We start from the raw sequence: 26,214 nt of genomic DNA, 5'->3' as shown, positions 1-26,214 counted from the left end.
GTCCAGCGTCAACGGGCCTCCTTTGCAGGAGTCAGGGAATGCCTACGCCACGCCGGCCTCACATACTCCTTACTGATTCCAGCTAGACTCAAGGAAATAGCTAATGGTGTCAGCTTCTTCTTTACTGAACCCACTGATGCCTGTGACTGGGTGGAGCAACGCAGATATGAGGTCTCCATTGCGGCATCACCAAATGCACCCCCTGATCAGTTCAAAAGAAAAAAGCGCAACAAGAAAATCCCACAATACACCAGCACAAACAGAATGAAAGTTGCTCCCACCCCCGGCCACGCACATCTAGAACAGAGACAAATGCTATCAGCTGCATCAGTGCTGTGGCAGGACGAGGGACCGGCCACGTCGCAGCTCAGTAACAGACGACAAACTGACTCCGAGTCTGAAGTCTCTGTCAGTGAGGCCTTCTCGGACATCCTGCCAGTGGTAATGCCACAGACGGCAGATTTGCTGATCTAAGAGGGAGCTTGTTATTAGTATGAATGGTAGTGCTCTAGACACTCCCCAGCCCATCAACCTACTTGTCCCGCTGAGTAAGGCTAGTGTAACTAAGTGATTGAAGGAGGATATAGCATTTAGAGATATATCATGTACTATGAGTCAAGCGGCGCGCACATAATGGGTAAAGCACAAGTGCAACACTACAAGCCAACCAGCCCCCCACCCTACTCCTGGGTGCCCGCAGGTCACGCTGTAGGGCAAAATGGATGCCCCATTGTTTGGGATTATGTTTGTATGGTTTGGGTGCACCCCATTGTTCAGGGCCGCCCTGGGATGGGAGTTTTGGGTATATGTTCTAGCTATAATCAAGGAAGATGCATGAAAGGCACAAGCACAGGCATGGACCTGGCCCAGCAGCAGGAAACGGTCAATTTCCCTCTTACCCTCCGTATAATTGTGATTAAATGGCAATAATTATAGTAGTAACTTGGAATGGCCGGGGTCTGGGCACTGCCTGTAAGAGACATCTGGTGCAAGAATATATAAGGCGACGTGGGGCACAGATGGCGTTGCTGCAGGAGACAAATATAGCTGGGGGTGAGGAGATCAGGCTAAGACAGAGATGGAGAGGACAATGCTATTATACCACATATTCAGGGTTCGCACGCTGAGCTATGGTGTGGGTCTACGCGGGTGTCCCGTTTCAATCCATCGACACAGATATAGATCCAGGTGGCCGATACGTTTTTGTGGAGGGGTCTCTGGATGGCAGACCCGTGTTACTGGGAAGTGCTTATGCCCCTAACGTCCAACAAGTTGCATTTTTCGTGCGCCTGTCGGCTGCAATGGTTAAATGGGCGTATCTCCCATGGATAGTGGGTGGGGATTTCAACAGTGTACTTAACATAGACCAGGATCGTTCATATCCCCCGCTACTGATGTCACCTGTGGTATCAGTGGCCGCGCAGTTCTCCCAGTGGAAACAGCAGTAGGCATTGTGAAACTGCTGGCGGGTACTACACCCTGAATCTAGGGAGTTCTCCCACTATTTGTACCACATGGCCTACATATCAGGATACATTATTTGTTGGAAGGGGGGCTGGGAGCACACTGCCTCACATCCCAGCACAGTTTGCCCCTTTGCATCCTAGTAAGTGCAGTTCACAGTTAGCACTTACTTGAAAATTATCTATAGTTTTTCACCAAAGTTGGTGCAGACATTGCTGTATATCTCTAGAGACGTGTTTCTGGGTTTAGCCCTTCACCAGTAGAGAGTAGAGGACAAAGAACGTTAATCTAGGGTCGCTGGAAACGCAGCCAAAATCCTCTCAGGTCAAGTACCACTCACAGGTACACAGGTGTATCTCCAAAGCTCATCAGCTCACTGGCTCAAGGGAGCCTCTTAAATAGGAAGGGGGGTTGGGAGCACACTGCCTCACATCCCAGCACAGTTCGCCCCTTTGCACCCTGGTAAATGCAGTTCACAGTTAGCACTTACTTGAAAATTATCTGTAGTTTTTCACCAAAGTTGGTGCAGACATTGCTGTATATCTCTAGACATGTGTTTCTGGGTTTAGCCCTTCATCAGTAGAGAGTAAAGAACAAAGAAAGTTAATCTGGGGATGCTGGAAATGCTGCCAAATTCCTCTCAGGTCAAATACCACACACAGGCACACAGATGCATCTCCAAAGCTCGTCAGCTCACTGGCTCAAGGGGGCCTTTTAAACAGGAAGGGGGGTTGGGAGCACACTGCCTCACATCCCATTACAGTTCGCCCCTTTGCATCCCGGTAAACGCAGTTCACAGTTAGCACTTACTTGAAAATTATCTGTAGTTTTTCACCACAGTTGCTGCACACATTGCTGTATATCTCTAGACACGTGTTTCTGCCCCTAATGTCCAACAAGTTGCATTCTTCGTGCGCCTGACGGCTGTAATGGTTAAATGGGCGCATCTCCCATAGATGGTGGGTGGGGATTTTAACAATGTACTTAACATAGACCAGGATCGTTCATATCCCCTGCTACTGACGTCACCTGTGGTATCAGTGGCCGCCCAGTTCTCCCAGTGGAAACAGCAGCGGGCATTGCGCATTTGCTGGCGAGTACTACATCCTGAAGCTAGGGAGTTCTCCCACTATTTGTACCAAATAACCTACATGTCAGGCTAGATTATATGTTATGTCAGAGCCCCCTCCCCCTACAATTGCTGGTTATTGCAGCAGAGTGCCTTGGGAAAACCTTCTCTGATTATAATCTGTTGTTGGTCAGCTTCAGATGGGGACAGCCACGACCGCCAGTCCCTACATAGAAGCTATAGCCTATAGTACTGGAGGACCAAGTATTTCAGGAAGGCATGCAAGATGCTCTAAGGCATTACCTGACTGACAATTGGGGTACAGCAACCACACACACAATGTACTGGGAGGCGCTGAGGTAGTGATACAAGGACACTGCATTCGCACAACAGTGGGGGTTCAAGCAACGAAACACAGGGAGTTAGCGAACTTAGAAACTAAACTTAGGGAGATAGAATTGCAGTCACAAGGCTCCCTAGAAGGAAAGAGCCACCTGCTTACTGCCACAGAGACATATGCCCACCTCACAGAACAACTCAGCTGTCTCGACTTTAAGGCGTATCAGGTGAGGATGCATGCTGACGGGGACAAATCGGGGCACCTACTGGCCCGGTAGCTGCGCAGTTCAGCCCCCATGTTGCAGACCACGACAATTAGACTATCTCCTACCCACTTGCTCACCACTCAAGTGGACATCCATGATGCTTTCACTGCGTACTACAGAGACCAGTATAATTCCCCGCCAATTAACAGAACCCAGAGAATACGGGCATTGCTATAGTGAATGACCTTACTAGTACTGCAGCCTGCTGACGCAGAGGCCCTAAATGTGCCCTTAACAGCCCAGGATATAGGTGAGGTGGTGCGGGCGTCAGCTACCGAAACGACCCGAGGATGGACAGATACCCTGTCCAATTTTATAAAACCTACCTACCGATACTAGCACCTAAACTATTGGAGGTTTACCAGATAGTGTTGCAGGAGGGTAGACTCTCTCAGTCTCTGCGAGAATCCGCGCTCATATCTCTTCCTAAACAGGGGAAAGACCCGCAGGAGCTAGCATTTTACCATCCCCGGTCAATGCTTTGGTCAGATTATAAAATACTGAGCAAACTTATATCCTCTAGGCTACTAGTTCAGTTGCCCTGGCTAATACACATAGATCAGAACGGATTTGTCCACGGCAGATCGACGACACTTAATATAGATACGTTGTATGGAATCATGGAAAAGGTCCTGACACAATGGCCATATGCTGCATGTCTAGTGTTAGACCTTGAAAAAGCATTTGATACACTGGACTGGAGCTACACATTCTCTACCATAGCTGCCTTTGGCATAAGTGGTCGCCTGCATAGCATTATACAACTTTTATAAGTGGATCCTACGGCTCGTGTAAAGGTAGGACAGTGCATCTCCCCCTGTTTCCTGGTGACAAGCGCGGCATGCCTGGGCTGCCCTCTGTCTCTCCTATTGTTTACCTTGGCCATGGAGAGGTCCAGAATGGGGGAACTCCGCTAGACGGAACCATGCACGTAGCTTCTTTGTATGCGGATGACATACTGATTTATATCCGTGATGTAAGGTATGGCATAAATGCTATAACTAAGATATTATCTGACTTCAGGGTGGCGGCGGACCTATGGGAAAACTCGAGACATATGCTGTGAGGCTTCTACCTTTCGCTATTTAGGCATAAATACCTACCGGGCCACGCAAGACCTACTGGATGGTAACCTCACAAGAACTATTACAACTATATGCTCTAAGATGTCCTTCTGGAGCAGCTTGCTGCCGACTGTGCAAGGCAGGATTGCGTTATCTAAGTGGTTGTACTACTGCCCCTTTTGTATTTTTTTCATAATCTCACCCTAATTATTCCCTGGAGGGTCTTTTGTATGTTGCACGCTTTATTAGGTGCCTTTCTTTGGAACAAAGGCAGACGTCGGGTGGCACTCCTTTAATTGCAACTCCCGGTTGAGAAAGGAGGGTTGGGAGCCCCCAATTTTGAACATTATTATTTGGCAGCGCAACTACAGTGGCCGGCACGATGGTTAGTGGGCAGCCTGTTAGACGAGCTGGGACAGTGTTCCAGTGGTGACACACACCACTTAGTTCGGGAAACCTTCCTCCCATCTGCTTTACCACCCCCACATTGCAGTACACTGCTGTCAGTGGCTCCTGCCAGCTATAAGCGTATTATTAGAATAATGCTTGCACTCCCGATGTATTCCCCCGAAATTAGACTCACGGCGTTTAGACCATTTTGGACAATGCTAGGCCAGGCCGAAATACAATAATGGGAAGCAGTAGGGATTGACCCATTTGGTGCGTTATTCTGGGAGAAAGTACTTAAGTCCTTTGACCACTTGCACAGTGAGGAGTGACTCCCGGTAGGTCATTTCATAGCACAGGTTAGATTAACTGCCAAACTAGCTATGCAGTGGCAAATCACGGACTCGGAACCAGATCTTAAACTGTCAGTACATGTTATCCACATCATGGGCAGCGGGAAGAGCTTAATCGCTTGGTTCAACCGGGTGCAGGTGCACACAACCAGGGACCCTCTGCAGGTGCTGTGTGATAAATTGGAACAGAATGTGGGTGGAGAATTTCAGGATAAAGTATGAGACAGGGTACTGATATACCACAAAAAAAGTGTCTAGAAATGCTAAGTTTCAATATATATACAGTACAATATATTACACAGGGCATAACCTTACACCAGACACGTTGAATAAAATGTTTGGGACTTCATCAGCATGCCCCCGTTGTCATGATCCAGTTGCCAATATGTTACACATGTTCTGGTCCTGTCCTAATTGGGTCGTTTTTGGCAACAAATAATGAGAACTATTGCAGAATTGACCCAGCATACAAATGTACATACGGCAGTAAGCGCCCTATTGGGTCTCTTCCGCCGCTCCAGGCAAGCGATTGTATTGGTCGATTTATTGACCTAGCACTCATTATAGGCAGACGAGCTATTGCTATAAGTTGGAAGTCGCCCACGCTCCCGACACTTTCTCACTGGAGAGCTGCTTTGTTGAAATGGGGTAGAGCTGAAGTAGTTGCACTTAGTCAGGAGGAAGCCAGGGGTTGCGTAAGGTCCCAGTAGCTGGTGGCTGGCACATGTATATGCAGGAGCTGCATAATTATCAAGAACGAATGATGCCCTAAGGGATGTGCCATAGCGGCCAAGTGAATGGTTATATAGCCCTGCTTAATAAAGATACTGGTCCCTTCCCCCCTCCCTCCCTCTGGCATCCACATTTCAGTATGGCATGTCTACTCCTCATATCTGGAATTGTGGAAGGTGGATGGCTCACTGTTGCAGACTGTAGGAGGTGGAGTATTAGGGATACTAGGACGTTATAGATATATCGACATGTCACTATAATGACACACAGTAATTGCTGCGGGGCGTTGTACCTCACCCTCCTTTAAGAAATGCAATGCGCTTGTTTGTAACTCTCTTGCCATTTACAGACGAGAATCTTCTAGTTTGTTTGTTTGACTTAAGTTAAGAGGGCTTTGAAGTTAAATTACTAAACCAGTACCTCCTGTCTCATCATTGAAGCATATGTATAATACTGCCCCTGAGCACTGATATATTCATTGAAAGATGCATACAGCAATATTTTGAATGTTTTGTACGTATGCTATGGAAAATTAATAATAATTCGTAAAAAAAAAAAGCATATGATGGGGTAATGAGAGTACTGCTTACAAACTATATAGAAAGGGAATGCACTACTATAAACCTGCACTGTGAAGTTGGATAATATACTTTGCTGAGGTTTGTACTTTACGTATCAAAGTATGTCCAGAGACGCTCTTCCAGTATAGATCTCATGTATTTTCATTGAGCCAGTTCTTTCCATTAACTTATAGACCTCCACATTCCCTTGGTGGGAGCACACAGAAGGTAGAAGTAAAGGTTGTCTCAAGTAATCAACTTCTAACAATGCCATAAGGTTTCCTGACCGCAGTCTCTGTTTCCCCCCTCATCAAATGTGGGGTATTGGGGTTCAGGCTCGGTATTAAGCCAGACCTCAGGTTTCTGTTTCATGAAATGGAGAATACATTGAGGCTGCTTGTGGTGTCTTTTTGACAAATTAGATATCCGTGTATGTACACAGTTGGTGAAGCCCGCCTCCGAAATTTTCAGTATATACATAACAACTTTCCCAATAAATGTGGAAAATTCCTAGACTGTTTAAACCGTGATGTCATTACACTTAGAGAAGTGGTAAGTGGAAAAGATAACTTTGAAAGAGCGAAAATAAATATACAGATACAAATAAAATTAGAGTGCAAAACGCGAAATAGCTCCTGTAAGCTGCCTCAAAAGCAAATAGCTGATATAATTCTGCTCAGAAAAACACAAAATCCTACCCTGTGCAATATAGCAGCTATTAAGCAGCAACACAAGAACTGTTAGAAATACTGCCTATCTTTCCCAGAGAATAAAACATTTAAATAAATAGTAAAATCACAACAGAGTGATGATTTTCGGGAGAAAAAAAAACAGATTTGGAGCCAGGATGACGTTTAATGTAAATTCTGTGACAATAAAGTAACGCTATATGACTCCATATTTGGACTAACATGAGGTCAGTGTGGAGAAGAAGTGGGTTTTTTCCACAAAATGTTTACCAAAACTATACATAGACTTTTTTTTGTTTTGATGTGCTTTGATACTGGAAATGAAAGAAAGAATCAATGTCGAACCAGACATTAGGGGCCAGATGTAGCAAAAAAAAAATTTGCGAGTTGCAAAGTGCGAGTCAATGCGACTCGCAATTTGCAACTCGCAAATTGGTATGCAGTACGGTGTCTCAGACACCGACTGCAACTCGCTATGGGGTCGCAATGACCCACCTCATCAATATTCATGAGGTGGGTCGCAAATTGCGGCCCCATAGCGAGTATAGGCACTCGCAAACATGGAGGCCTGCTGTCGTCAGCTGACCTCCATGTTCGTGACTGCTTTAAATAAAGCAGTTTTTTTTATTTTTTAAGTGTAGCCCGTTTTCCTTAAAGGAAAACGAGCTGCATTTAAAAAAAAAAACGAAACCTTTAGTTTCGGTATTTTTTCAGGGCAGGGAGTGGTCCCTTGGACCACTCCCTGCCCTGAAAAAATATTTTGGGGTCCATTCACAAAGTGGAAGGGGTCCCATGGGGACCCCTTCCAAATTGCGAGTGGGTTACCATCCACTTGAAGTGGATGGTAACTGCGATACCATTTGCGACCGCGTACGCGGTCGCAAATGGTATTGCATACCACTCAGACTCGCAAATAGGAAGGGGACACCCCTTCCTATTTGCGATTCTGAAATGCATATTGCGAGTCGGTCCTGACTCGCAATATGCATTTCTGCATAGCAAAGAGGCATTTGCGCCTCGCAAACGGCGATTTTCGCCGTTTGCGAGGCGCAAATCCTTTGCTACATCTGGCCCTAGGTTCCTTTGCATGTATAAGCGTATATGTCAAAGCATATTACTGTTTTTATAAATTTACGTATGCATATTATCAACTTTATAGCAATACTGGTTAAACCCCCCTAATAGGAAAGGTATAAGATTACTCACGAACCACACATTGATGGTGGATGCTCGTAATAAGTCCCACCAAAGGTAATCGTTCAGGGTAGCATTCCAGCCCATCGATCTTTTTAAGTACATCATATAAGAGGCATTAGGCTGTCAGTCTGTAGTCATTTTGATCCAGCTACAAATTTTAGTCTGTTACTTTCCACTAAATGAAACTTTCATGGACATGAAATAAAGCGAATCCCAAACTCCTTACTGCCATTATGCCTTCCCAGGCCTCTTCTTACAGCAAGCACATCCAATTCAGCAACCAAATAGTGCACAAGAAAGGTTGTGGAGGGTTTAGGGGCGTAGGGACAAGCTCAGTTTACAGCCAACTTTGATGTATTTATGTCCTACAGGGGGCATCAGTTCCCACATTTTTGCAACAAAGATCCCATCTAGGATTAGCTGAAGGTTGGGAGGGACAGCAACGGGGAAGTGGATTTAGTCTTTACTGTAGTATCTCCCCTTCAAGTACAGATTGGTTGGACAAGTTTTTTCAATTTTTGGCTCTTAAAATGTTTAATTTATGCCCTTGGTAGCCAGGGAAGTCTGATGCAACCGTAAACTGCAGGAGGAACAGCAGGACCTGTAGGAGGATCTAATATAATCTTCATCAGTTGTGCAAATAGAGAAGCTACTAGTAGCTCCAATGGCTGACCAATGCAACAAAAGGAGGGCCAAACAGCAACACCAAGAAACAAACAACAAAGGCTCCCCTTGTGCAGCCTTAAATAACTGAAGGGACAGTCCAATGCAGCAAGAGTAGAAATTTTGAAGCAGTGTTTAGCGTCTTCTTTTTTAATTAGGAGGTTTTCCAACTCAAGAATGTTCTGGACAGCCAGTTTCAGGACAAGAAATGTTCAGGACAGCTTCTTCCTTTTTAAGTAGAAACTGACAATAATCCCATACAAAACTGATCCCAGCAGACTTCAAGTGCTACCAGTATTTTCTATTTGCCATTGAAAGCACTTTGAAGCCACCTCCCCTGCTACAGCCCATATACAAGACTATGGGGGTGATTCTGACCCCGTCGGTACTAGACCGCCAGGGCCAGGGTCGGCGGGAGCACCGCCAACAGGCTGGAGGTGCCCCGCAGGGCATTCTGACCGCAGCGGTTTGGCCGCGGTCAGAAGAGGAAAACCGGCGGTCTCCCGCCGGTTTTCCGCTGCCCTTCTGAATCCTCCATGGCGCGCAGCTCGCTGCGCCGCCATGGGGATTCAGACACCCCATACTGCCATCCAGTTCATGGCGGTTCGCCCGCCAGGAACAGGATGGCGGTATGGGGTGTCGTGGGGCCCCTGGGGGCCCCTGCAGTGCCCATGCCAATGGCATGGGCACTGCAGGGGCCCCCGTAAGCGGGCCCCACTTTGAATTTCACTGTCTGCATTGCAGACAGTGAAATTCGCGACGGGTGCAACTGCACCCGTCGCACCTTCCCACTCCGCCGGCTCCATTCGGAGCCAGCTTCCTTGTGGGAAGGGTGTTTCCAACTGGGCTGGCAGGCGGCCTTTTGGCAGTCGCCCGCCAGCCCAGTGGGAAACCCAGAATCACCGCAGCGGTCTTATGACCGCGGAGCGGTGTTCTGGAGGGGGGAACTTTGGCGGGCGGCCTCCGCCGCCCGCCAAGGTTAGAATCACCCCCCATGTATGGAGGAAAATGGAAAGATGTTAACCAATGGAATTAATTCTTGCTTTGTATCTCGGTAATCTGCTACATTTGGGGCATTTGCAACAATTTCTCGCAATTCACCACTTCCTCAGTCCCCTATCGACCACGGAGGTTGGGCTCGGTGTTCTTCGTCAGTTACTTCAACTTTTTTTTTAAACTATTTTTAGCAGGAATTCTGGTTATTCTTACCTTCCTGAGCTTCTCCCAGTAATCTGCAGACTCTGGCATCCCTCGCAGACTTGGTGGGATGAACCAGAAACATAGATTGATAAACTCAGGCTGCCAAAATAGGAAATCAGAAATTAGATTTTAAGCGACAATGAAGGCTGAAACAGTAGAATAGTACTTTTTAACTCAACTCAGTCTCAGGACTCTTCTGAGAATTCCTAAAAAAGTTCAAATTTTTACATTCAGTATAATGCTAACAACTTCCCGACAGGGGGCTGCACCATAAAGGAAACAAATTCCTTCGAACTGGATCTTAGGTCCTATGATCCAAAGAAAACATGAAGACAATGGAGTTGACAACTTAGAAATAAAGATACCGTGGCACACCTAAACAAAATTTGACCTTCGAAAAGTTTTTCCAGCAAGTGAAAATTAACCCTCCAAGAAACCCTTCACATCATGAGGCCATGCTAATGGTAGAAGTGTGTTCTATAAACACATAGTGTAAGAAATTGGGTTTTTAGTTGAGGGGATTTGTACCTACATCAAGTAATAATCCAAACCTTTGACGGGGTGAATCACTAAAGTCACTAACTAAACCTGAGCTCAACACCCTGGTAGCTATAGCACAGAGAAGCCAGACTTTATTTAGGGGCAATGTGTAGATTATGTATATAGTAGTAAAACAGTAATAAAGTCGAAATTCAACACAATAAAAATCCCAATATGGATTAGAGAAGTAAAGAAAAATTTGATAAACAAAATGACACCAAAATTAAAAAAAAATCCAATAAGGGGAACCGAAAATCTAAATTATTAAAGGTTCAAGTAGAAATAGTGCCAAGATACACAAAGTGTCAATGATAGCCAATGGTCATGGTAGAACTGTACCTAGGTGTAATTTGACTCTGACTGGGATGGAGCCAAGGTTTGATATGATAGCCAGGTTCTCCTGGTCAAAGGTTTCACCTTCTGACTTTAGTCTTTTGCGTTACAATCCACCACAGCACTTCTAATACCGCACAAGCAGGACAAAGGGAGGCCATAGAGTTGCACAAGGGGGGCATGGCCTACCATCGATGAAGATGTTGGCGAGTTGAGGAGGCTACCTCACATGCCACTGGCCCCTGAGATATCCTGGAGCCCATTTGACCGACAGCAGACACTAAGCCCCACCTGCAGACATCGGCGGGCACCTGCAGAGTGGCTCAAAGGGAGAACAAAAAGCAGAGGAGCCCAGTGCAGGAGTCGCCTGTGCAGCAGCGGCGCGGCTTGCAAGGTAGAAGTTGGCGGCCGCAGGCAAGGCAGCTAGGACAGGCTGTGTTGGTTGCTGCAGAGCTGGGGGGTGTATTGAGGGAGTTCCTGCGCATGCTGCCAGCCCCTGTGATACTCTGGAGCCTGGAGGTGCCTTGGCTGACAGGAGACACTGGGACCTGCCTGGAGACATAGGTGGGCGCCAATGGAGTGGCTTGGACTCCTTGAGGATAACGACATGACTCGCAGGATGGCGGTCAGAGTCCCTGTGTGTGGCAACTAGGCCTGACAGTTAAACCCTGAGCTCAAGGACCTGGCTGACGAAAAGACTCCTGGGGAGTAAAGAGGTGATGCATAGGACTTTTTTCTCCCATCACGAGAGATGATGACAGCGAAGGGGGTGCCTTGTGAGACTGGGCATTGCTAATGGATACCAGTGGAGGACCTGCATGGCCCCTGCAGACAGGTTAGTGAGGAGTGTGCATAGGGGGATTTCTCTCCTTACTGTGGTACTGGGCAGCAGCAGCCAAGACAAACGGTGGGGCCGGGGGCTACAGGCAGAGGGCTGCCTTTGCAGTCTCTTGTAAGTGGCTCTCCCAGCTGTCTAGCCCACGCTGTGCAGAGCTTCTTGCCAAGAGGGGGGCTTGCACCTGAGTGGAGGGGTGCCACATTCAGTGAGTGAGGCCCGGAGTGCTGGCTTGCGGAGCATCCAGGTGACCCAGGAGAGGCACCAGACTGGGGCCCTCTGCCCGTTGCAAGGCACAATGATAAGAGCTGCCCTCCTCTAGGGGGGGCACAGGCTACCCCCATGTCTAAGAGGACTATATGGGCTTTGTTGATTGTGCCACCTGGGCCCAGCAGATTGTGTAAAAGACGTTCAGAGGGGAATGGTGTAAAGTCATGGGGTGCACTAAGGCATCTAGAGAAAGTACAACTTGTGAGCACCCCAGGGCCTCCAAAGGGGTGCTGGGGGTGGTGCTGGAACAAACTGCCACCCAGGATAAGTTGGACTTGATCCTGAATGCTCTGACTGCTACACAGGAGGTGTAGGAGGGTAAAATTGACAAAGTCTCTACAGACTTGGGCATACTCCAGGATCAATCAAGCAACCAAGAATTTGTAAAGCATAGGTAATTTCCCATAAGGTTTCAAGGCGCTGAATGTAGGCGTGCTGCTCTGTCAAAGAGCCAGGTCTTGAGTTCCTTCCTGAATTGCTTCAGAGATGTGGTCTGCCCGAGCTTGAGGAGCAGTGTGTTCCATGTCCGGGCTGCTAGGTACGAGAAGGATCTTCCTTCTGCTGTACTTTTCCGTATCTTAGGTACGGCTGTAAGGGCGAGCTGGGAGAAACGGCTGTTGGGTACGTAGAAGATGAGGCGGTGATTGAGGTATGCTGGTCACATGTTGTGCAGTGCCTTGAGGGAGTGGATCAGGAGTTTGTATATGATGCACTTGTTTACTGGGAGCCAGTGTAGGTCTCTTAGGTGGGAGGAAATTCAGCTGTGTTGGGGGATATCCAGGATGAGTCTGACTGCTGCATTCTGGACTCGTTGTAGTTTTGATTGAAGTTTCTTGGTAATACCGGCATATAGTGCAGTGCCGTAGTCTGGTTTGCTGGTGATGAGTGAGTGGGTGACTATCTTCCTCGTGTCGGGGGAATCCATTTGAAAATCTTCCACAGGAGACAGAGGGTGAGGAAGCTTGATCAGGAGACATTAACTTGGCGGGTCATCGATAGAGTGGAGTCCAGGATAATGCCCATGTTGCGTGCATGGTCCGTCAGGGCAGGGGCGTTACCCAGTGCGGTGGGCCACCAGGAGTCATTCCAGGTAGAAGGGGTGGAGCCGATCACGAGGGTCTCTGTCTTGTCCGAATTGAGCTTGAGGCAGCTGGCCTTCATCCAGGCGGCAACTGCTCTCATCCCATTGTGGAAATTCCTCTTGGCTCGTGCAGAGTCAGGTAGAGGATCAGTTGGGTGTTATTCAGCGTAGGAGACTATGTTTAGCGCGTGTTGTCGGGTGATTTTAGCGAGCGGGCCATGTAGACGTTGAAAAGTGTCGGGCTGAGTGAGCCCGCAGCAAATGTCTTTAAGTTCTGATGTGAATAGTGGTAGTCTGACCCTCTGTATTCTTCCGGTGAAGAAGGACCTGATCCAGATCAAGGCTTGTCTCAGATGCCGGCGCCGTGCAGTCTGTTGCAGATGGTGGAGTGGGAGACTGTGTCAAATGCAGCAGAGAGGTCAAGGAGGATGAATTCGGCAGTGCCTCCTTGGTCCAGTATGATGTATATGTCATCGGTGGCTACTAAGAGTGTGGTTTCAGTGCTGTGGTTGCTTCTAAAACCGGACTGGGAAGGGTCCAGGATGCGGTGTGTCTCGAGGAACTCAGTGAAGTGCTGATTGATGGCCTTCTCTGTTACCTTGGCTGGGAAAGGGAGCAGAGAGATGGGTCTGTAGTTCTTCAGCTCCCTAAGGTTGGCGGAGGGTTTCTTGAGTAGCGGGCTGATTTTGGTGTCTTTCCAGTCTGAGGGGATTGTGGCAGTCTTGAAGGATAGGTTGATGGTTCGGGATGAGCACTGTAAGCTGGCAGACAAGGTGAAACTAGGCACAGAAAGTCTTGAAGAAGGAGACTCCACTGTTAGAGGACTGCAAATCAAGGTGGCTGACCTGCTGCTCAGAGTGGTGCTCCTGGCCTGCCCAAGGAGGCAGAAGGATACAGCCACCGCAACAACATGCAGATCGTTGGTCTGCGTGAGTTGGTGGCGGGAACAGACATGGTGGCTTTCCTCTGGGCCTGGCTGATGAAAGAGGTTGTGTCCCAGGGACTGTTGCCATTCTTTGCCCTGGAAAGGATGCATAGGGTGCCTGTGAGGCTGCCGCCATAGGGAGCACCTCCTCGATCTGTAGTATCATAGCTCATGCATTACCAGACAGGGACTTGATACTGCTGAAAGGCTGGGAGGCACGTATCTTCCAAAATGACAAGGCTTCAGTGGCGATATTCCCAGACTATATTGTGCAGATTCAACAACAGCATAATTGCTTTATTCCCGTGAAAAAAGAGATGAGAGAGGCTGGAATCTGGTTTATGCTGTTGTTCCCTGCCTGCCTCAAAGTTATACTTGGGGATAAAACACTGTTCATTGACCCACCTGCCGTGTTAGACTGGCTGAAATCTTATAAGGCCAGAAAATGCAGAGAGCAGAGCATGGAGCTGCCAAAATGGAAGCACCGGCGGCAGGTATGCCGGGCAGAGACCAGTGGCTCTCATCAGGCTGAGGATGAGAGGGAAAGGGCAGCTGCACTGATACAGCATCCTCTTTGAGAGTCTTATCGGGACGATCATTGGCGGATGGCAACGCAACAGCTTCACCAAACATTTGGACTCTGACACTTTACTGAAGGAACTTGCAGATGGGCTTCAAATCACCCGTAGGATTGCGGATGACCTTTAATGGGGGGGTAGCTGCCTTACTGTATGATGTTTCTTGTACACTCTTTCTGGCTCCAAGGGAGTGGTCCTCCATGTGGGGAACACCTGATGTAAGGCTGTCTGTGGAGGCCACACGAGCAGCTGCTCAGACAGATAACCTGCGCATTACTGGGGCATATTGGCCCTTGATTCATATGATCCTGCATCCTATTCATAAGGTGGGGTCGGGGGATCGGTGGAGCATGTTGGCATTGGGAGTTTGAGTTCTGCCACTGTATATGACTGTTGGTTTTGGCCGGGCCACCATTGCAAACTCTGACCTGGTTGAGGGGCGTTGGAAACTATTTTACTATTTATGCTCAGTATGTATACATAGCTGTACTGTTGTATTTTGTATTTTGAGGGGTGGGGGTGAGACATAGTCACTTACACCCACTATGACTTACAGAACAACGCGTTACACATTTCTTACATGGAATGTAAGGGGAATGGACTCGGACAGTAAAATATATAAAATCCTATCCAACCTGAAATGCAGGCGCATGGACGTGGCTCTCCCCTAGAGGAGACCCCCTGGGACAGATACAGAGAAGGTGTTGGGTGCAAACAGTTATTCTGCTTTCCTTAGGGGTGGGTGTTAATCTGGGTCAGACTGGGAACCCTGTTGGAGGCTCTGCAGACACATGCTGACAAGCACAGTCACTATGTGATAGTGGTAGGGAGGCTCAATGGGCTTAGGATAATGCTTGGCAGCCTCTATGCTGCTAATGTAGGCCATATGCAGTCTTTTGCCACACTGTTCCGAGTCCTCTTGCAAGACCATGGTCCTCCAATGCTGCTGGAGGGTGATTATATAAAAAAAAAACATAGGTGAAACATCTTTCTCTGGTCAAGCAGTCAAGCTATGGGATTCATTATCCCCACACACAAGATACACTGATAACCATTTTATCTTTAGTAGATTACTCAAGAGCTGGCTCTTCCTTACATAACCATCATATTCACTATTCACAATACAAATGTACAGCAATAGTATGCACAAGACCCCAATGGGGCATATTTGTGTGTTTCTAAACATATATACATCCATGATTATATGTATGTATTCAGATATCTGCATTTGTCCGTACAAATGTACTTAATACTTAGTAATAAATATATATATATATATCTATATATATATATATATATATATGTATATATATATATATATATATATATGTTCTTATATTTGAGCGTAACAAATGTACAAGTGCGTATATTGCTTATGGTTAAAATATATGCATTCCTCATATTTATGAATGTATGTTGGTCATTACATAAATAACTTAGGTATTTGATTACATTCTTATGGGTCTCTATTTATTATGATCACTTATATCACAACACATACACATGATTATACAGAAAGTATGGGTAAATTGTAACTATTCATTACACTTATTACATAAATAAATCATACATCAAAAATAATAAAGTAATAAAAGCAAATACTAATTAATTAAAAATATACACACACGTACATTTATGTATAACTTTGTTATTATATCCATATATAAGTAGATCTATATATACATCAATAATATATAGGATTGTGAGTGCATCCTTATGGGTTTTCTTTTGCATAATAACAAATCTCTGTCACAATGTGTACATTTGGTTATAACAATTGAATCCGTAAGTGTCTCACTACTGAAAATATTGGGGGACGAATATAAGTTTAAAAAAACAATAATAAATACAGTTTAAAAAAATTGCAGCAAAAATGGAAATCCCAAGTTTGTAAATATTTATCCATCCATGTACAGATGGGACTTTATCTAGATCAATTTTATATCTCCTGATTATTTTCCATGTGTGAAACATGTTAAACTCTCTATGCATGTATACCTCATGTGTGATTATGTATCAACATATTTATATATTTTCCTGCCACTGCAGAGGAAAAAAGTTAGCTAATCTCCTCAAACCTGACCAAACCCCCACTCTATGGCTCATCCTATGTCTCTGCCAAAATATCCCCTACCTCTTCTATCTGACTCATCCCAAACCTCCTTTATTACTCTGAACTCCCAAATAATCGCTTGTAAACTGTTCCCTCCTCTAGCCACCCTTTATCCTATTGATCCAAATAACAGACTCATATTCCTGCCATTCCCAACAGAAATTTATATTTCCTCCTACTAATTCACCACTAATCCACCTTTAGGTTCTGGAGTAGCATGCTAGTAGCTGAAAAGAGCTTCAAAGCCTTGTTAGGGGTAGTAAGCGGTAAATAAATACAATTATAAAAATTGTGTTACGAACACAGTGCTTGGCATATCTGCTCCCCTCCCTGGTTAATTCCCTGTTGTGCGACTGGCACAAAGCCTATGAGACTGGCAGGAACACTGGTTATTATGGGATGTGGGACACAACCCCACTCGTGTACTGAGTGAGTAATCCTTTTACTCCCCAGTGCATGACCTATATATCCGGCTGTTCACTGTGTTTTGCTCTGCGTGCCGGCTCTGCTGGTTATCAGCAGCTGAGTACCTGAGTTGGGCACTGTCTGACAATAACCCCTTGCGGGTGGAACTGCAGAAGGGGTGCAGCAAAGTGCCTATACCTACCTGGTGGCTAATACCTGGCTACTTATGCAAACCCACATTTAGGGATCCCTTGGCTGAGGGGATTGTGAATTATTTTGCTGTGATTGCGAGTGAAGCCTACCATACTCATGTTGAATAGGACACCTTTGTTGTCGGTGGGCATTCCCTCAGCCAGTCAGTGAGAGTGGAGTGGTCACTTCAGACAGAACTATCCACGCTGTAAGAGAACCTCCGGCGACTGGAAACTGAGTGTGATGCACTCTGAGGCCCAGCAGACTCTAAGAGAGGAGCGTGAGAAGCACTCGAAGGTATAGGGTAAGCTCCACTCTCTGAAGTGTCGGGAACAACTCAATATGACACATGTGGACGGTGGTGTGCTGGTCGGCTACTGGCATGACTGGTCCAATCAGGGGACACAGGAAGCCTTACCACACAAATTATTGACCAGACGAGGGCCACAGTTTATTCTCAAACAGAATTCCATACTGTGCTTACAGACCACTATAGGGATCTGTATGGAGTTTGCAATGCAAGCTCGGAAGTGATGCCAGATGTATGTTTACCTAGGGGACTCTCAACCATTTGCTGGGAGGGAATCAGGAAGCATTGGAGAGCCTGAAACTAGAGCCGCCATAAAGGAACTGGACTGTGGTAAAACTCCGGGAATGGATGGTCTTCCAGTCAAATTTTACTAAACCAATGTCTCCCATTTGGGAGACTGGCAGAGATGTATGCTCATGCGATGGTCTGTGGTCACCTTCTGGAAATTACTGTGGAGGCCATCACAGTACAGCACCAAAGTTCACGAGTGATGCACAAATGTGACGGATATCCCGTCTGCCATATTAAGTCTCCATTGGATATATATCTGGATCGTAATAAGGTGGACAGGATTTTCCCCTCCGCCAAGTTCTAAATCAGCCCCATAGTTTCACTCTATGCAGATGACATGCTCATCTATTTGAGTGACGCAATCTCGGGTATCCTGTGGAGCGTGTCATGCATGGAGTATTTTTACCAAGTTTCAGACTTGCATACGAACTGGCAAATGTCTTGTACTTTCTCTGTGTCCCCTGGACCTGTACAGGCCCGAAAGGCTTCAGTGGCAGCCTAGGGTCCTGAAGTATCTGAGAGTTAAGATATATCACTCAGACAGCTACATCAGGAAGGGCAATATGGGAGGAGTGCTGCACGCCCTCCGAGGTAATGTCGCGTTTTGGAGGACACTGAGGCTGACAATTATGGCTTGGACTGTACTGACTAAAATGGGCATGTTCCCAAGGGTTTCTTCACTCTTTGTAACTTGCTTATCTGGATACCAAAGGTGTGGTTTTAGTCTGTTAATGGCTTTCTTAGGGAGCTGATCTGGGAGGGGCAGCATACCCTGGTGTCCCTACGCACACTCCAGAAAAGGAATGCGAGAAGTGCACATGGGGGTCCCTGACTTTGAGCTCTACTATTATGTGGCATACCTGCAATGGATTGCTCGCAGTCTAGCGGGCCTTAATCTGGCTGCACTGGGGGAATTTGTGACGAGGCAAAGAGAGAGGGCATTACTGGCCATGATGCTGGGGCATCAAGCTGATGCCCTCCTGCCCGATGCGTCTCCTTTGTTCTCTGGTGTTGAGGAGGGGGCTCACAGTGGAGTGGGGTCATCTCTACACTATGCACCAGCAATATTAATAGTAGGGTTTCTGACATATAGAGGAGGGTATTTTACTTCCCAAAGACTATCTGCCTGGATGGAGGATGACCCTGGGGGACTGTTGCGCTAAGGGCTTCTTTCCCACACTGAAGGTGTTGAAGCACGGGGCGCTCCATATTTAAGATAAAGGGCACTGATGTTTGCAGTGTGACAGTTGTATAGGATTTTGGGGCCAGAAACCCCTGTTCATGTCCTGCCATGGACTTCGCTGACTTGTGGAAGGGGGGGGAGGGTCATCGGATCTCCCGGCTTTACAAAACTGCACTTTCCATGAAGAATGATGATCTGCCCACTCTACGAGTTAAGTGGGAAACTTTGCACCGGGAAACAATGGGACGAAACCTTAGAACACTCTTACACACACACCCACAACATGTGGTATAAATTCAAGCATTCAATTACTTGCACTGCATATATCTCGCCCCACACAGATTAAACATTATGCTACACACCACAGGCTTGGGCTGCCCCAGATGCTCCCAGGTTGATGCAGACTTTTTCCAAATGATTATGGAGCTGCCCAATCATTGGGTGGTTCTGGGTGCAGGTCACAAATGACCTGGAGCACACTTTAGGTCGCCAACCTGTTCAGGCAGCAAACATATGCCTGCTGGGGTTATATAGGCAAAGAAATTGCGCACAGAGATCTTGCATGCCATTGGAAATCCCCCCAGGGACCCCTGCATAGTCGATGTCAAAAAGAAGTGGAGACCTGGGCCTTAGGAGAAGAATGGAGTTGTATGCAGACATTCTGGACCACAGCCCTTAGGCTGAGGTGAGCTACAGTGCTGACCTGTTACAGGTATATCCTTTTATCAGTGCAAATGCTTGCCTCATCAAACCCCACTCCCAATACCTTGTGCACCATCCCTTTCTTGCCAAGCATATTGCCAAGAGGGAATCTGATGATCCATTTACTGACTAAGGCAATCTATTCCATGATAACATCCACCGAGCAACTTTTTGTGTTACTAGTTATACCATATGTTTATTTCTCGTTACTTGGAGAGAGTTGACAATATGGAGAAATAAATTCTAATTAATCTTCGGGGTGAAATAGTAGACACATGCTAACAGTGATGATCTGTAAGTAGTATATTGGCAAACACAAACATAGGAGTATGGATGGAATGCATGCTGTGTCATACAGTCTCAGCTCGACGGCACATGGTGTATCAAAACATATGTCTTAAAGCATGTACCTAAATTGACATTAATGCTGTATGCCTAATAAAAACAATAAAGAAAAGTAAAAAAAAAAGTTTTACAGGGTGGAAGACAGAGGCCAATAGGAGGGTCCAGTTGCCGCTGCTGGGCAGTTGCAGAAAAAAGCATTTTGTAGCTTATTTTTTCCCTATAGATTTAACAGGAGGTCAGACTTATGACCCTTGGAGTCCACTTTTTTTCATGGGTACAAGAGGGTGAGCAGGCCCAGTATTCTAGGCTCTTCTCAAGTCTCAGACATCAAGTTCAGTCCTCTAGTTATCTTCCACAAGTTTAGGAGTGTTCTGAAGTGGGTGGCTAGAGATGCCACATAAGCTAGTGGGTGGGACTGACCCCTTGGGATACTCTAAATAGTTGTGTAAAGATTCCTGGTGCTAAGCCTAACCACAATGGTCATTTTCAAGATGGCCAAAGTCCTGCCACACTAAATTTGTGCTCTGAGGGCTGGGTGTGTGTGGGGAGTATACCACGGTAATCCTTGTATATTCCCAAATCTAACACTAAATTACAGTTTTAGGCAGTTCCTATACACTCAACAAACTCAGATACAGAGGTCTTGTAGGACAAAACAGAGCTTTCAGTGGATAGAAACAAATTGTTATTGCATTCTGTTTCCCTCCTTTGAAGCTGCGCCCCCAATGGAGACTTGTCAAAGTGTGTCTTGACACTCCAACAGGATCTGACACTGATGTCAACAAAGGGCCCACTGTAATGGAGGCCGATCTTGCACGAGACACAAAAGACAGGTACAGGCATGGGTGTTAGCTACATCTACGTGTGACAGGATATGCCTCTTTAAAATTAATCAAGTCCTTGGGTCCGTCCCACTAGCCAACCTGTCAAGGACAAAACAACAACTCCACACTCCCAAGTACTTTTGTCCCTGTTCTGGAAGCATACTACTACCTCATTTACACTCGTTGAAATGCTAACTACTGGCTGGCAGATTCAGCTTCCACGGCCTTCAGGCAGGGCAAAGGTGACTTTTTAAAAGTCATCCTTCCACAATATTTATTGAAACGTCTGACTTCACCAGTGAATTGGGCTTGTAAGAAATATTTGAAACAGTCAAACATAAATTTGTTTTTGTTTCCTAGGCTAAGATAACAATTATTAAAATTAATATTGTATCCTAATGCTTTCCTATGGAACAGCCAATCCCATTACAGTGAAAATAGCTCTGAGGTGAGGTAATAGGCACTCTAATGACATGTTCAACATTAACATTACCATTAACCTTTAAATGTTCTACTTTTAAATGCCATGCACCATGCCTTGATGGGCAGTAAGGCTTACATAGGGGTTTATTGTAAACATTTTAGAGGAGGGTTTTATGCCTGCAAAAAGTGGTTATTTTGACTGATCAAGTTTGCAGTACAACCTTTGCAGGCTAGTGGTGGCATACCTGCAGTCATATTTACACGGCCACTGTAGTAGATGGCACAATGAGCGTGAAAGTCCACTTATGACATTTAAATTACAAGCCCTGGGTACCCCTTGGTACCATATACTGGACACTTAGAGGTAAGTTAAAAATGCCAATAAGGAATACACCAATTCTACCATGTTCAAAGGAGGAGCACAAGCACTTTACCCCTGGTTAGCAGAGGTAAAGTGCACAGGGTTCTACAGCCAGCAAAAATAGGGTTCAGCAAAAAGGCAAACCAAATTCAGAGTGACCCTGCAGAAAGGGCAACATTTCCAACATTTAGAGCCTGATTTAGAGTTTGACAAAGGGGTTACTCCATCACAAACATGACGGATATCCCGGCCACCGTATTACAAGCTCCATAGGCTAAAATGGAATTGTAATACCGCGGATGGGATATCTGTCACGTTTGTGACAGACTAATCCCCTCTGCCAAACGCTAAATCAGGCCCTTAGTAATGTGACATACAGCCATGGGCAGACCTTCTCGCCCACTGTTTTGCTCTTAAAAACGTGTTATTCAAAAGTCCTCTGAGGTGCATTAGCAGTGCAGTCTACTACACTGCCTGCTTCCATTTTGTTGGATGGTTATGTTACTACATTTGGACTGTATCTATGCTTGAGTTGGCTTCCTTGGGGAGTTTGCACTGCCTCTGTCTGTGTATATATCATGTATGACACAAGCCCTTATGATGTCTGTCCATATTCTCTGTTTTGCATGTATGACAGAAGATTGCACTACTGCTACTAATGCTGTTCCTACTGTGTGTGGGAATTATGTTCTGCTGTTGCAACTTTAACTACTGTTTGAGTTTGAAAATACAGCACTGCACCCTGGGATGAAAGTCGCTCACTAAGTATTGGCTGCGAAATCCTCTTTTTCATGCATTTAGGACTATGTTGTGCTTTATGGGCTGGTAGTCTTTAATCTTGATTCTCGTGAGAGTTAATCCACATGTTTTTTTCATCTCGCTATAGCACAGTGCCTAATGCCCTTTCTGCACTCTTATCTGTGTGAAGAACATTAGGAGCCAAATCTGGTATTATGAGCTGTGTCTGGTAACTCTATGTTACATCAATGGAGCAAAATGTTGCCTGTACAGGCTAAAATGATAAAAGTATATTGTTCCCATGAAGTCTCATACTGCTGATGTTTCTCTGCAAAGAATGGTAGACATTATTTGAGCTTGTGACCAGAAGATTACAATAGACATTAGCAGCAAGCTTTATCCAGCAGGGAGCCATTTATCCACCTAAAGATGCAGTCCAAGTTTTTGGTGTCACCCAAGAACCCCCTTTCCAGCATGTTTGTAATCCAAGTTCACTTCTTTGTGGTATATTACACTGAATTTGGTCTTGACAGCAGCAGTACTGGATGACAACCACTGAGCTACTCAAATCTGGGGAAACTACAACAAAGGACACTAGGATCACAGTCTTGAAACATGCTTTGTTATGTTGGGTCTGACACCTAGGCCTGACTGACGCGAGATCGTGAGAACCCAAGTATAGTAAATGTCATCGAAAAGGGATCTGAAGATTGTAGAGTATTTGCAGTCTCCATCCATTTACTAACATCTTGACGCTCAATCCATGTTAAAGTTAATATAGCACTAAGACTCACAGGGACCTATTCAAGTAAATTTACAATGATTAAACCTATACCTGTAAATTTACTCTCACATATTAGAGTAAATTAACTACTTTTGGCTATGCTCCATTTCTGCGTCAAAATGTTCTCCAAAGTGTACACTTACAAGATACCAGGAGATGTAGCCCAGTATACAAGTGTAAAGTTACTACTTGTAACTTTCATACATTGGCAGAGATCTACATCATGGTGGAGATCTCTGCCACTGTGGGGAGGGACACCCTATGGGAAAGAATAGGGACATTATTAAGGTTTATTAGTTTTAATTTATTAAAGTTTATTCATTGTTTAAACATAGTTTATTTATTTTATTGTAAAATATAAAGGCAAAATAAATTAGAACATATATTTTACCCAAAGAACAAATAAAAATAGGTGTTAACACACAACGCCTCTTTAAAATAGATGTTTATTAATTAACTTATACATTCTTATTTATTTAAAAATTATTAACTTTCACAGAAATTAAAATAAAAACTCCATCTATAGCAACTTTAGTTTTTATTAATATTTAGTACATTTAAAAGTTGTATTTAATGTAAAGCATATTTTAATTTGTAATAAACGTTTAAGGATGTATTTGTTAAATAAGTTAGCTATTGACATTTAAATTAATAACATTTAATTAATAATGTTGCATATCTTTTAGGATAGATAGAATGTTACATTAAATCCCATTAAGCCCCTGTTTCTATTATTTTCTATATATTGCTGCAGTATCTGAGAGAGGCCTTGTGTGGTGCTAGACTTACTCCAAGGCTGTAATATCAATATAAGTGCACTGTTCCACAAGAGAGAGAGAAACAAGACAACCAATCGAGTTTGGAAGTGGCGAATAAGTACTGAGTATACTCAGGAGAGCCCTCAAGCACCCACTTGGGTGACAGGTATCATCATCTGGCTTACTCCTCGCCAGATTGGTGCTGCAATGCCTGGCGGGCTACCCAGCATTCTGGGTGGCACTCAACCATTGTAAAATTGCTAACAACAAGGTTCTGGGAAAGAAACTGAGTAAGAAACGGAGAGTGTAGAAAAAGAGACAAAACTCTTAAAATTAGCTCTGAACCTGAGCCATTATTTTAATGCGATAGGGATTGGGTCCAGGCCAAGATTAAAAACAAAAATATAAGAGTGTTGCTGGAAATAATGTACCATTACACTCTATAATTAGGGAAGGTAGTTTACCTATTACTCCAAGGCTGAACTGGAGTAATGTACTACTGTATTGTCACCTTTAGGAGAGTAGTAACTTTAGTATGTAGTTTGTGAATAGCAATGGTCCCATTTATTAGATGATATTCTCTGTTTTCCCATCAATCCCTCAGTCATTCCCACATTTACTACTAAGTACACATGCAGAGATCTCTTCATAGAATATGTAGGAATGTTGGAACTGAAGATTTCCACCTGTCAGTTTGTGAACTGAATTTTGTAGTAAGTAAATAGTACTACAGAAGTACTACATTAAGAACTACAAAATGCAGTTTGTGAATCAGGCCCATAATCACTAGACTAATATTTGTGATTGTATCTTTGCCCCTGAAGATTTCAGGTTCTTTACATTTTGAAAACAAAGGTGCTCTATATTTTTTTGTTGAAATAAAAAAATTTAGGACCTCATTATGAGGTTGGCTGTCCGACAACGGGACCGCAAAACTCACGGGGAGGACATTACCGCCCCGGTGGTAATGTACTGCCCACCATATTACAATGTTCCTGCCGAGGTGACCGGCAGGAACATCGCATTACGCCTTCCTGCCAGGCTGCCTGGCGGGAACAGTGTTAGGATTTTGGCCTCTGCTTCTTTAAGGAAGCTGAAGCCAATATCCCAACACTCCAGCGCATTGAGTATGTACACTGTCTGCATAGGTGCTGGGCAGGGGTCCCCATTTGCTGCTCATACCGGAGGCATGGGCAGTGCAGGGACCGCCCAGTGGCCCCTGGCACTGGCTTTCCACCATCCTTTTCATGGACGGCTTCCTGCTATGAAAAGGCTGGCAGAAAGAGGGGTTGTAATCAGCCAAGCGGCACCGAGTTCAGTGCCGCCATGGCTGGTTACAGGCACGACCGCTGTCACCCTGTCTTCATCTTTGATCCTGGCAAGGACAGTAGTCTTTAGGCAGGTCCACCCACCAATCCTGTAATGTGGTGTTTGGACCACCACAGCTGCTGCTACATGAACTGGGGTAAATTGAGGTCATGTTTTCCAAGCCCCTAAAGGTCTGAGAGATAGGATGACATGAATATAAAGTACTGGATTACAAGTATTTAGTAAGCAAAAGGCAAGAAAAAGTATGTAGAAGTAAATGCTATTGAGAAAGTAAGCAGTTTGTAAGGACCACTTCTCTATTGCACACAATGGAACAAAACATGGCTTGACACTTCATCCATATGCATGTCCACTTACCTCCATCAACAGTCGGAACCCATCCCTCTTTTTAATCTCTTCAATCAAGAATCTAAGGAATAAAAACACAAGTCAGTTCTCCAAAGAAATTAAAAATTGCCTCTACTATATTCTGTCTAGACCAAGTGCCAATACACGACCAGTCACAAATACACTGATCCAACATGTGCTGGCAGGGACCTTTTCTGTTTAGATCTTCTCCACAAATGACATGTTCCATCCTCATCAGCGTCCTCAATAAGTGTAACTGATTGCTCTTAACCTGTCAACGCATGGCTATTTTATTATATGCTTTGTCTCAATGGAGGGCACTAACATCATATGTTGTGCCTTTCCTGAAGTGGAACCTATGCACTAGCACTGCTCTGTATGAAGTCTCCTTGGCTGTATCTGGAAGTGGTGAATGGTGGGACTGGGAATCATACAACTGCCCCGTAGTTCTGGTTGAACAGGACTATAATGATTCCTTTGTAATGATAGGAAAAGACTTGGGTGCTTTGCTTCTCATATACTTTGATGGCCATTAAGGTTAATGGTGTTATTTTTATGTGGCT

The 26,214-nt window shown here is 45.2% G+C and overlaps 1 protein-coding gene across 1 annotated transcript in view; it reads right to left on the bottom strand.

Annotated features, from left to right (window-relative positions):
- The window catches only part of CSAD (cysteine sulfinic acid decarboxylase), a 171,697-nt gene that overhangs the window by 5,288 nt on the left and 140,195 nt on the right, over positions 1 to 26,214 (bottom strand). The window contains exons 13-14 of the mRNA XM_069230940.1: positions 25,661 to 25,712; positions 9,993 to 10,082 (exon numbers count right to left, since the gene is read on the bottom strand). Of these exons, the coding sequence (XP_069087041.1) occupies positions 9,993 to 10,082; positions 25,661 to 25,712 (142 nt within the window). The remainder of the gene's footprint in view (positions 1 to 9,992; positions 10,083 to 25,660; positions 25,713 to 26,214) is intronic.

This window comes from Pleurodeles waltl, chromosome 4_2 (genome assembly GCF_031143425.1).
Source record: "Pleurodeles waltl isolate 20211129_DDA chromosome 4_2, aPleWal1.hap1.20221129, whole genome shotgun sequence".
In the NCBI taxonomy this organism is placed as follows: Eukaryota; Metazoa; Chordata; class Amphibia; order Caudata; family Salamandridae; genus Pleurodeles; species Pleurodeles waltl.
The sequence above is the reverse complement of the archived record's forward strand: the minus strand, read 5'-3'. Positions and strand labels throughout refer to the sequence as shown.